The 12,871-nt window shown below is 43.0% G+C and overlaps 1 protein-coding gene across 1 annotated transcript in view; it reads right to left on the reverse strand.

The window, feature by feature from the left end:
• Positions 1–600: 600 nt before the first annotated feature.
• Positions 601–12,871, reverse strand: part of nlgn4xa (neuroligin 4 X-linked a) — a 126,823-nt gene continuing 114,552 nt past the window's right edge. The window contains exon 6 of the mRNA XM_052127631.1: positions 601–3,047. Within this exon, the coding sequence (XP_051983591.1) occupies positions 2,159–3,047 (889 nt within the window). The 3' untranslated portion in view covers positions 601–2,158. The remainder of the gene's footprint in view (positions 3,048–12,871) is intronic.

Consider the following 12,871-nt stretch of genomic DNA (forward strand, 5'->3'; position numbering starts at 1 on the left):
GAGTGAAATAATTCTGATACAAATCTCTATGTGTTAGTGGCAGTCTTAAAAATACATACGTGTATGTTGGGGGCAGGAAAGAAGAATGCTGCGACTGTGAATAAAGAGACATATAGTTTTTACACTAGTACATTTACTAGTTTTGATGGAGGAGTTTTGTATGTGTGTTTTCACCAGGATTCAGGGAAATCAGATTTGCCATTACACATTATTGAATTGAGAGAACTCTAAAGTTTGTTTGAGGGTAGTTAGCACCCACGTAGAACCTGGCCTGGAGCAACATTGTACACACCCAAAAAAATAGTCTGTGCTTCTCCACTCTTGAAAAGCACCAGCTGCCACAATACCTACTTTTAATGACCTTTGCAAGTGTATGCTAGTTGACAAAATGATGTATCATTCATTTAGAATGGAATGAAAAGCAAAAAAATACAAATAAAAATGCTATTATTGATTATTGATAAAGAAACAAACCTCCCGTTGATATCTCCATCATCCTGTGTGCAAATCATAACATGTTCCATTAAAGTTGTAAAATGAAATCAATCTGAAGACAATTTTAGAAAATAATGTGATATTTTATTAGAAATGCGGTATATTTTTTTTTTACAGGTGTCCAGCCAGAAATATCATCTATCACTTAAGGCAAAAACTGCAAACAATTTAAGACAAACTATTATTTAGAATCCTACACTGTACCCTTATGGTACTGACAGTTAAAGAACCAAGGGATAAAAATGACTTATTTAATATACAAATGTAACTTTATAAACTCCAATGAATTTACTTTTTTAAATCATTTCTTGCACTTTCAACATATTTTGTTATAGTATGCAGAACTAAAAAATATCAGGGGTATTTTTTTGTTTGTTTATATTAATTTATAGTAATCATCGTTATTTTTATTTACACTCATTCACTCACGTTTTAACCCAAAATATCACAAGCCTGGCACAATACTTTACATATTGCTAGCATGTTACAAATAGAAATATCTAACATATACTTTTTTTACAAACATATCCAACTAATATAGATACCCAAATCCACTGCCTGTGTTATTTATAGATATTTTTAATTATACAATGCTGGTCACATATGAAGCTCAGGCAGTGATGATTCAGATTAAAACAAAAAGTCTTAAAAAATGGAGAGGTTTGAGCAGGTAAAGTGAGTTGGTTGTGGGTAGAAGTTGCTCTTATTTGTGACCACACTTCTCCATCCAAACCCCAACATTAAGCATAATGCTGAACAGCTTCACCCAGCACTGTAATGTAATTGGTAGCAATCTTTCATTTTTAAGATCTGAGTGGGGTCACTGTATTGGGTCATCAAATGTAAAGCAGCAATCAAACATGCAATATCTTTCAAAAATTGGGACAAAGGAACACTCAGATGATTGAAATATATATTTAGAGGATTTGGAATAAGAATGCCTCTACCTTAATTTATTTTTCATGTGTAAAAGCTGCTTAGCACAGGATTTAAAAAGAAAAAGAAATAATGATTGGTATATTTACATGAACTTTAACGAAAGCGTTAGCTCAGTCATAGTCATATTTTGAACTAAACAACAATAAAAGCTTTTTAATTAATATTTGTATTTGACACAAGTATTTAACATTTGTTCATCTTTACAATTTTTTTTTATAATTACATTTCAGGCTGGGAATTCAGTCCAGATGTTTGGTATTTAACAACACTCAAATAATATTAACGTGTTTGTCTGAAATACAGTTCTCACATAATAACATTGCCCTCTGTTGCTCTTGGTATATGACATAAGTTATGGCACATACAAAGCTTTATCATATCCTTTATAACACTCTCTCTTCTTTGTGTACATGTTCTCTATGCATGCAAAATTGTCCCTCAGAAAATAAGTTCTTCTTGTCTTTTTGTGTAAAGTCCCCTACCCTTAACAAGCTTGGCTCCAAATAAAGCATTACTTTAGTAACATTCTTTTTTCTTTTTTTTACAAGTAGGTCATATTTGACTTTGATATTCTGCAAGAAGGCTTCATAGGAAAATAGCAAGTGAATCTCTTCCACTAAGACAAGTCTCAGTGTGGAACAAAGTCAGCACAGTTCGCCATGACATAAAAAGTTCCTTAACCCTGTGTCTTTGCAGACCATGTCCTGAAGTCCACTGCACAAAGCTATACCCTGGTGGTGGAGTGACCATGGGGCAGGTTGGTACTGTTCTGACTACCTCCAAATGTGTTAAAATTGTGCAGGGGCTGCATTCCGGCCAGTGAGTTAGGAATCATTGTTATGGTACTTGGCGTCATAAGTGGGATGTCATCAGGTGAACGTCGTAGAGTGAGCGTATAATCCGCTGGGCAGGTAAGACGAAGCGTATCATGAGCTTGAAGAGAATCACACTCATGATGGTGCTCATGCTCCATTTGCTGCTGTTTCATTTGGAGTGACATCAGCTCCTCACTCTGCAGATGTGCTATGTCATTAGCGTTAGCTGCAGCATTAGCCGGTGCAGAGTTACGCTGCGGACTGGGCCCTCGTCGGTTGGACTCATGACGACGCTTATCCTTTTTGTAGTAGAGGGCAGCAAAGGCCAGAATGTTGAGGAAGAGGAGGGAGGCACCCACTGCGATGGTCACACTGAGCTCGGTGGAGTAATCTCGCTTTGTCTCAATCACCACTGCTGAGTCATCTCCCTGATCGTTTCCTTTGCGGTGGTCTGTTGTTTGTTTGGTGTTGGCAGGAGGAACTCCAGGATGACGTGTGGTGGATGGCCATGTTTTACCAAGTCTCTTAGTGTAAGGGAATGGAGTGGTATCCTGAGGAGGTATCTTAGTCGTGGTTGAGACATACTGAAATAGTTCATTGATGTTATGAAGATGAGGTACTAGCTCCAACCAAAAGGCAACCTTAGTCGCACGATAGTGATCTCTCACCCTTGGCTTCAGCCCAATGTGTAAGTAGAGCTGGTCTTTGGGGTTGTATTTCGACCAGGCCACTTCCTCAAAGCGGTTAGGCTTCGTATGGATGAATTTGGTGTCCTGTGGAACTGGCTGATTCGGATCCCTAAAGTGAGAAGAAAAGATTATCAATGTTTGCCCAAAATCTGTAAAAAATACATATAGGCAAAAGAGTATTATAGAACAAGCCTACACACTCAGTCCCATACAAAGAACATACATACTGTACAAAATGTTAGTGGTTCAGGGCTGTACTGTATGAAAGTTTTGCTCACATTTGCTATATAACAACAATAATGTGCAATGAAAAATGTTATCCCATTTTAACTTGTGCAATAAGATAAAAGTATGCCTAAGAGCATTGCAACAATGAACATATACAATGAGTTTGATGTCAGCATTGCTATTGCCTAATCTTGTGTACTCAAACCTTAGCGGGTTGCCGTGTAAGCCCTGTTGGGTCATGGTAATGTTCCTTAAGCTGTGTGCTAGTTGCACAACTGCATTTAAGAGTCGCACATCAGTCTGTGAGCAAAAAGAGACTGGCAAAATCTGATGCGATAAATAAAAACGCAAGATATTTTTCTGTTTACCCTCTAAGTTTGTAAGAATCTAGTTGCTCAATTTCCAGAGGATGAGCTTAAACAGTGTTGCTTTTGACTTAGAAACTCTTAATACAACATGTTGGGATACATTCTGCTTATAGGCTATTCTGATTAGTGGTCGATGGATATGGCTTTTCAGTTGTTTATTCTATAAAAAATATATAAAAAATCAAATACATATTTTGAGGTGGTAGGGGCAAATGCATCGTCCATGAAAATTACAAGGGTGTTGCAGCACCATGGCTTGATTGTGTGAGGAATATTTGTAATAATAAAGATATAGTATTATTTCAAATTAGTCATTAAACATATGTCATTGTATCGGATTTGTAGTAGTAGTTGAAAGAAATTTAAATAGCAATACATAATATATGCTAATAAAATGCAATTTGTGCTAATGTGTGTTTTTTTTTTCACTAAAACCAGTGCTAACACCTAAAAAAGTAGGTGTACAGCCCTGAAATAGCTGAACATTAAAGTATTCAAACTTAGGACATTTATGGCACATTAAATTTCAATTAAGTTGCCTACCATATACACAGTTCCCCTTCTGTCGCTCTCTCCACTTTGTGTTGGAGAAGCGACACTAGGGGTCTCTCTTGAGCACCGAATATACCTCTGATCTATGAAAAAAGGCCAATGAGAAGTTGGCAGCTAGTATTTGCATACCCGCCCCGGATACTAGAGTTCATTCAGAAATATTCTTTGGAGCCGATGGTTGTGCATGCTGTTCGCGTGAGATCACACCAGTTTCAGTATTCCTCTGACGCTCTGCATGCTGTTGGATTGATGGCGCATTACAGTGGGGACAGTGCAGAAACCCAAACTCTAAGAGAGTTGTTTAAAAGAGTGATTTTCTCTAAAAGAGATATACACAGCGCCGTTGAACGTCCTTTTCAGGACGTGTCTTTTTAAAGACGTGTTTCCGCCTCTGTGTAGTTTGTGGATGCGGTTGATTTCTCCCCACCTCCGACGGTCATAAAAGCTGCCTGGCGCACCTGGGCTGCGATTACACGCAGGCAGCATTTTTATGGATGGTCTATGTTTTCAGGGAGAGAACATAGCCATGACAGCATTGCGGTAGCAGGCTTTCTTTTATCAAGATAGAAAGCCACTTCAGCCACCCCCCGCACCTCGCCTCTTTCCCAAGGGATTGGGGCAGGTGCCGTGGCTGATGAAGGCAATTTGGGGACAATGACAGGCTGTGTTCGCCCGCGAACCACCCGCCTCCCCGGCACGCTTGCTTGCTACCATCTGAGCTCGGAATGAGTGCGGCCTGCTTTGCGGCTGGCCTGCCGGTCCCTTGAGCTCCCGGAATTGGATGACGATAATCACCGCTGCATCGGAGAGCGTTACAGCGGCATCTGATGTTGATGGCTCGTCTGCGCCGCCACCTTCAGGTCTGCGCGCCCAGTCTGAGCCTCATGCACAGAGGTCCGCTATGCTTCCCCGGGTACTGCGAGCGTGAGGTTGGACCGGAAAATCCTGTCCCCCTCCCCCTACCGGCTACTTGATTGGTTCCACGGGCATGTGCGCCACTCACAGCCGCACCCCCCGGTTCCTTTCTTCCCGGACGTGCATGACAAGCTGAGCAAGCCAAGCTTCCTTGCTCCCCTGCTCTCACTACCCTCGGCGGTAGAGGGTAGTGAGAGCGCCTCCCTGCATGTCATGGCCCCCTCCTGCCAGTCCACCGGGCCAAGGAACTTGCCGACCCAATCCACTGCGAGTACTCAAATCTACCCTGTACTGGAATAGGTGCTCCACAGGGTGAGAACTCCTACGCAGACTCCCCCTGTGTGTATTCTCTGCGATATGGTCCCCTTACGAGCGGACCCGTGTTTTCCTTAGGCAGTTCCGGCTGTCCTCCGGTCGCCGTGTTGTAGCAACTCCCCCTCGCTGACGCTGGATCTACCACCGCGCCACTCCCACGTGTCGCCTAAAAACACATGTGATGTATTCACCACCTTACCTCCCCAGCTGGGTAGGGGTGGTCTCCGCAGGGTCTTTTCCCCCTGATAGAATAGGAAATTGGGTAAGACCCCCTTCCCTCAGTGCATGTAAGGGCCCCCGGCTGTCTATTGCTCTATGCGAGAAACATAGAGAGAAAAGAGGCCCAGCCAGGCTTGGCCCATTCCCAGGTTGGCAAGCGTCGCCTTGTTCCGCTGTCAGGGTAACCAAAAGGATTCCGACGACTTTGGTGGGGCATTGGGGAAGGATACGTGCAGTCTGATACAGCCAGTCATCTGGCACGTAAAACACCTGCCTGCTCCTGTGTCAGACCACGTACACGGCTCAGCGCATGGCGTGATTAAAATTGGACCCCTAGTGTCGCTTCTCCGATACAACGTTGAGAGAGCGGCAGAAGGGGAACGTCTAGGTTACGAATGGGAACAAGACGTTGTGTCCTATTTGGCCACATCGCTGAGCCAAGCCGCTGTAGTGGGCGGACCATTTCCGGCTCCTCAGAAAAATCCTGAAAGAACTCTATTATTTTCCTCGCCTTTGTACCCATATGTCTGGGGGTGGGGTAAGCAAATACTAGCGGCCAACTTCTCATTGGCCTTTATTCATAGATCAGAGGTATATTTGGTGCTCAAGAGAGACCCCTAGTGTCGCTTCTCCGACACAACGTCTCGTTCCCTCCATCGGGGAACGGAGGTTACATTCGTAACCTATACGTTTAATGACCTCACAGTGGACAGTCAATAAGAGATAATGCCTATCCATCTTTTCATTTAATTTCATACAGACCCAGTGCTGCTCAGTAATGCTCCTCAGTACCATTTCATAACTGACATGCTTGAATTCAAAAATACAACGTGAATCTGTATTTGAACAGCCATTACTGGTAAAGCTTTCCCAGCCACAAAATAACCTACCTGGTGATCAAGGTTTTCAACAGAAAAGCCAATTTACCACTCCTACACATTATTCAGTCTGGGAATAGCAGACAACCTATCTGGGCATAAAAGGTTTCTAAATATGGAGACGAGGTGGTAAAAATGAGCTAGTGTTTCTCTCAGAGCATTAGCACAGTCAAGGTTTGTTGCTGGAGCAATAGCTCCACTCCTCCACAGATTTTGCTCAAAATGTGTTTGTTTATGTTCTTTTGTCACCAGTTTTTTTTTTTTTTTACAAAGCTTTGCAGAGAAAATAGGTTGACAGTAAATAGTTTTCAAATGAGGAAAAAAATAACAATTTGGCTTTGCTGTGGTTAAAAAGAATTTACAAATGGGTTTCAATGCATTAGCTCAAACCTATATGCATAAATGTATCTTTATAGTGTATTCTTTGTGAGAATATAAGTATGTAAGAACAAATAAATAGCTCCTTATTAAATAAGCAAGTAGCATATTTGTAGGACAAGGCACTTAATTTATTAATCTTACAGTTATTTCATGACCAGATGTTGACGTGTGTCAGGGATGAATTGTTGGTATATATCTCTTATACCACTCAGATATGCAATATCCCTTTTTCTTTGTTCCTAGAATTTTCAAAGTCAGTCACAAGTAATTTCAGTACACAGCTCCTTCTGATTGGAATAATCTTCCTCTTTTTTTTTTTTTTTTAGATATACTACTTCTTTTTGTTGCTTCAGTACATCTTTATTTTTTCATTTTAAGACCTGTTTATGTTTTTAATTTATGCGTCTTTTTTATTTTTTGTTTATTTGTATCACAAAAAGCCTGAAGATAAACTGCTTCAATTGGTGATTATGTTGATGTAACTGATGTATAAGTTGGATCTTTGTAGCTAAGTTGCTTGTACAATAGATGAGGTCTGTAGGTGTGGGTGGAAGAGGGCGTGCAAGCTGTCTGTATTTGTGTATTTGTAGTCTAGTTTATGTAATGCTGTTTTGATTGTATGTGTTTTATAATTTTCTATCATGTGTCTTTAGGACCCCCTTGAAAATAAGATGCTACACCTCAAAGGGCTATTTTTTCAATACATTATTTTGTTTGAAAATGTTATATACCAGGAAATAACACAGCTACTGCTATGTTTAGAAAACAATGCTTGGTCTGTTTGTTTGTCAGTATGTAAAGGGCTGTGGCAGCGATGCCATGTGATGTCTGGGACCTGAGCCCATAGCGTCATAGAAACAATGTCTGTGTGTTACTGATATCAAATGGAAGGGATATGATGGTGAATTTGTAATTTACTTCATGGTTTGACTGTATTAGTATTGTTTATTTATGGCTCACAGGGACTTACAATGTTTTTCCTTTCCACAAATGACATTCTGAAAATGGCACAGTCTCACTGCAAACATTCACAGTGGAGAATGAACAAACTAATGTAGCCACAAGCAACCATAAGAGAGAATCAATGGCATTTAATTTTTTTGCATTAACCTTGTAGTACCTGTGTATATATATATAGGTATGTATGTATATATGTGTGTGTGTGTATATATATATTATACACACCGATCAGCCACAACATTAAAACCACCTGCCTAATTTTGTGTAGGTCCCTCTCGTGCCGGCAAAACAGTGCCAACCCGCATCTAAGAATACCATTCTGAGATGCTATTCTTCTCACTACAATTTTAACGAGCGGTTATCTGAGTTACCATAGACTTTGTCAGTTTGAACCAGTCTGGCAAATCTCTGTTGACCTCTCTCATCAAAAATACATTTCTGTCCAAAGAACTGACACTTAGAGTAAATTCTAGAGACTGTTGTGCGTGAAAATCCCAGGAGATCAGCAGTTACAGAAATACTCAAACCAGCCCATCTGGCACCAACAATCATGCTACGGTCCAAATCACTTAGATTACATTTTTTCCCCATTCTGATGGTTGATGTGAACATTAACTGACGCTCCTGACCCGTATCAGCATGATGGTTTGCAATGCACTGCTGCCACATGTTTGGTAGATTAGATAATCATATGGATGATTGTTGTTTTATATATATGTAAGGAATAATTGACAAAGGACCACTGAATTATTGAAAATGTGTTGTGCTTTTGTGTGTGTGTGTGTGTGTGTGTGTGTGTGTGTGTGTCCGCGAATGAGTGAGCTGTTTACTACAACTCTGGTCAGAAATAACATTGTGTCAATTCGCCGTTAGATTAACCCTTACCAGTTAGGCATTCAAATTTGGGAACAATTATTCCCCATGGTTCCTGTCTCAATATCTCCGGTTTCCAATCATCGATTTTATTTCTGAAAACTGCCAGATACTCATGACAATATAAGCTAAAAGCACATATGATTGGTTAAGGGGTTGCTGGGCGTAAATAATACATTTATCATCATTATCGTCATCCTCCATTTGCCTGGGCGGAGCCAGAGAGGATGCCCTGGGAGATTACCTCCAGTGTTAGACTTACTGCTTCAAATTGAAAACTGAGGCGGTCTTTCGAGGTAAGACAAGTTCCCCATCTGTCTCTCACTCGACGTTGTGTTGAATGAAGTGACACAAGGGGTCTTCCTTGAAAGGCTCGCGTACCTCTGAACTTGAGAAAAGGCCAATGTGAATTTGGCAGACAGAATTTGCATGTCCCGTCATACGGGTATAAAGGGAAGTGGGCGTGCGTCTGTCCATCTGTTTTTCTTCGGAGCCGAGTGGTTGTGCAACAGCAAGCTGAGTTCAGCACTGTTCCACTCACCTCTACTGGCAACTTCCGTCCCCCCCTCATGGCTACTCGATCGGTTCCTTGGGTCGGGGCAGCGCTCATAGCCATGCACCCCCCCTTTCTTCCCAGAAGTGCATGACGAGCTGACGCGGTCGGCACCTTTTACTGCCCGGAACCAACCCCTCTGCTCATCCCGACCTACGCTCTCACTACCCTGGATGGTGGGGCGGTACACGGAGGTCCCCCAGGTGGACAGAGCGGTTGCAATACACCTGTGTCCCGAGAATGCCGCCACCTGGCGGTACCGCCCGGTACTCCTCTCCAGAACCTGTAGGATGACGTCATCACTGACCTCCAAAGCCTAAAGCGCCACCGGACAGGCCGACTCCGCTCTACATGCCATTGCTCTCCCGCAGATCCACCAAGCCAAGGCACTTAAAGATCTGCACCTGGGTAATCCCAACCCCGACGTGCTGCAGGAACTGCACTCTGCTATCGACCTCGAGCTCAGAGTGACGAAGGTCACAGCGCAGGCACTCGGGGGGGGGGGCGATGGCAACCCTCTTGTTCGAGGAGCGCAACCTTTGGCTGAACATGGTCGAGATGCGCAACATTGACAAGGCACGCTGTCTCAAAGCCCTGTCTCCCAAACAACAGGCAGCTCTGCCTCAACCTGGGCCCAGCTCTCAGCCCCAGCATCGAGCACCTCAAAGGCGGTGCACGCACCCTGTCTCCAGGACCCCTTCCAGGACCAGGAAAGCTCCGAAGCGCTCCTGAGACGGGCGACCCAGACAGTCAGACATTCACTCTGGATCACTCCATCCCCCGGTGGAGGGCCGTGAGGAGAATCCTTGTTTTATTTGCCGGACCACCTTTGGGCTGCAGTACCCATATTCTCAATAAAAGAGCAATTTCCTCACTTCCTGGGTCATCCAGCCTGTGCGTGCCAATCTCATGGCACCCCGGCTCCGAAACTCTACAGTTCCGTATCCCCGGAGGCAGCTTCCTTGCCTCCGGACCTACAGCTGTTCAGCCCCGGCAGGCCAGCACTGACGAGTTCCAAAAACACCTTTCCAGGACCTCTTCCTCAGTCTTTAATCCGCCCACTGCTGGGTGCCAGGAGGGAGGTAAGTGCTTTGAGTCTTTTCTCAGCACCCAAGCATCGGGATGCTCTTCTGCCTCCCGATGCACTATTACCTGCTCCCCCCACTGCGAAGCCCCACCTGGTATGTCAGAAGCGATCGTCCCTCTAGTGCCCCTCGCGGGAGTTTGGTCACGCTGGTTGGCCAGGACCATCCGGCTCGGCTGCACGATTCAGTTCGCCCGGCTCCCGCCTCATTTCAGCGGTATACGCTACACCTCCGTACACGGAGAGAAAGCCACCGCTTTACGGGTAGAGCTCACGACTCTGCTTCTTAAGGACGCGATAGAGCCCATCCCTCCAGCCGAGATGAAGAAGTGTTTCTACAGCCCTTACATCATTGTACCCAAAAAATGTGGCGGGATGCGACCAATCTTGGACTTGCGTGTTCTCAACCGGGCCTTACACAAAATCCTGTTCAAAATGCTCACGCAGAAACAAATTCTACCCTGCGTTCAACAGCTAGATTGGTTCGCACCGGTAGACCTAAAGGACGCGTACTTTCACGTCTCCATGTTGCCTCGACACTGACCGTTCCTACGGTTCGTGTTTGATGGCCAGGCGTATCAGTTCAAGGTCCTCCCCTTCGGCCTGTCCCTGTCTCCTTGGACGCAGAGGCAGCCCTTGCCAAGACCATCAACTGTGGGTGGGGTTTTAAATTATGGGAAATTGCAACATCAGACTCAGGGAATACTCTTGACTTTAATGTTTACACAGGTAGTCATGATGGGTGTGTAACTGACTTGGCCACAGACCAGGGCCACAATGTTTGGTCTTTTATACGTCCCCAGCTCTTATGGTTAAGTCATTAGAAATAGGAACTAATGCCTGTGAGACATGCAGGGTGAATCGTAAACTGTTTCCTGAAGAATTTTAAGACATCAAAAGATGGGAACGCAAGACAGCTTATGGTGATATGAGATGGTGTAGGATTGAGGGGAATATACTTATACGCGTGCAGTTACATGCCTCTCCAATTTCCACAATGCGAATGGCTCAACTGAAATTACTAGGTTTGTAAAAAATTATGGTGACTGGACCAAAGAAGTAGCCCTCCAGTCCACTGTCATCAGCGATGATAAAAAAAAACTTAGGTGGTGTTGATTGGTCAGACCAAATTTAGAATCTTACGACGTCCTACAAAAAACTCTTTTTTCACTTCATAGAAATTGCCATCGTCAATAGATTCATATTGTTTAAGGAATGGCAACACATTCATGCAGCACCAGGGGATGAGTGTAGACAGGTGAACTTAACACAAATAGATTTCAGAGAAAACATGGCTCGTCCGCTGGGAGGTCTCGATATTCACGTAAGTTTCCCTTTGCATAGACTAAAGCCTGTAGTCCCTCCTTCGTCATCATTCCACACAGCCAATGTCCCAAAATTTTAAGAGTCATCCAAGAGAGGTTGGCTGTGCTATAAAACTAAAATAGATTTTTGCATGCCGGAATGTAATGGCAAAATACCTTGCTTGGTTCGTGATAGGAACTGTTTTCAGTCTTGGCACTCAGCTGAGTGTGACCAGTTTCGCGAAGAGGCCTAGGTTGGGATGTGTTTACTGGTGTTGTCGTCCTCCTCTTTTTTCTCCTTCTCTTCTCTCCACAGGTGTTGCAGTTGTTGAGTATTTATAAATTTATATATATTCTGTTCCTGCACTCTTTATTAAAAATGTATTTACTGTAGATATTTTGAAAGTTTGATTTTGTATGTTTTGCTGTGTAATTTGTGTTTAATTCTAATGTTCAAATTAAATAAAGTGTGTGTTTTATTGAACACATAAAATTTATAATTCAGTGTTTGTGTCCTTCAATTTCAGATGCAATCTCAATTTATTATTACAGGTGCTCAAAATGACTATTTGAGGAGTGGTCATGTTAAATGTATCTTAACATTCTAAATATTTGTTTTATTCTGTTTTCCCACTACTCACTAGAATGGTCATAACTTAATACAATAGATTATATTTCTAATATGTCTACTATTCTACATTGCCCACAACATTATGTATATTTCATACACTCTAAGTTTCTCTCTAGCTTGTAAAAATGGTTGAAATTGCAGTTGTCTGATGAAGTATGGTGGCCTGAGAAGATTTTTGTAGAAGTGAAAGTAGAGATTTATAGACCGTGGCATGATTGTTGGTGCCAGACAGGCTTGTTTGAGTATTTCTGTAACTGCTGATCTCCTGGGATATTCATGCACACCAGTCTCTAGGGTGACCAGTACTATCAGACTAGAACAGGAAACTGAGGCTGCAGTGGGCACAGGCTCACCAAAACAGGACAGTAGACAATTGGAAAAACATAGCCTGGTCTGAAAAATCTGGATTTCTGCTGAAGTACACAAATGGTAGTCCCACTGCAGAAGTGGAACCCAAAATGGTCTGCTGCTGTTGTAGCCCATCCACCTCAAGGTTCGACAAATTGTGCAATCTGAAATGCTATTCTGCTCACTACAATTGTACAGAGTGGTTATCTGAGTTATCATAGCCTTTCTGTCAACTTGAACCAGTCTGGCCATTCTCTGTTGACCTCTCTCATCAAAAAGCCATTTTCACCCACAGAACTGTCGCTCACTGGTTGTTTTTTGTTG

This window comes from Xyrauchen texanus, chromosome 5 (assembly GCF_025860055.1).
Source record: "Xyrauchen texanus isolate HMW12.3.18 chromosome 5, RBS_HiC_50CHRs, whole genome shotgun sequence".
In the NCBI taxonomy this organism is placed as follows: Eukaryota; Metazoa; Chordata; class Actinopteri; order Cypriniformes; family Catostomidae; genus Xyrauchen; species Xyrauchen texanus.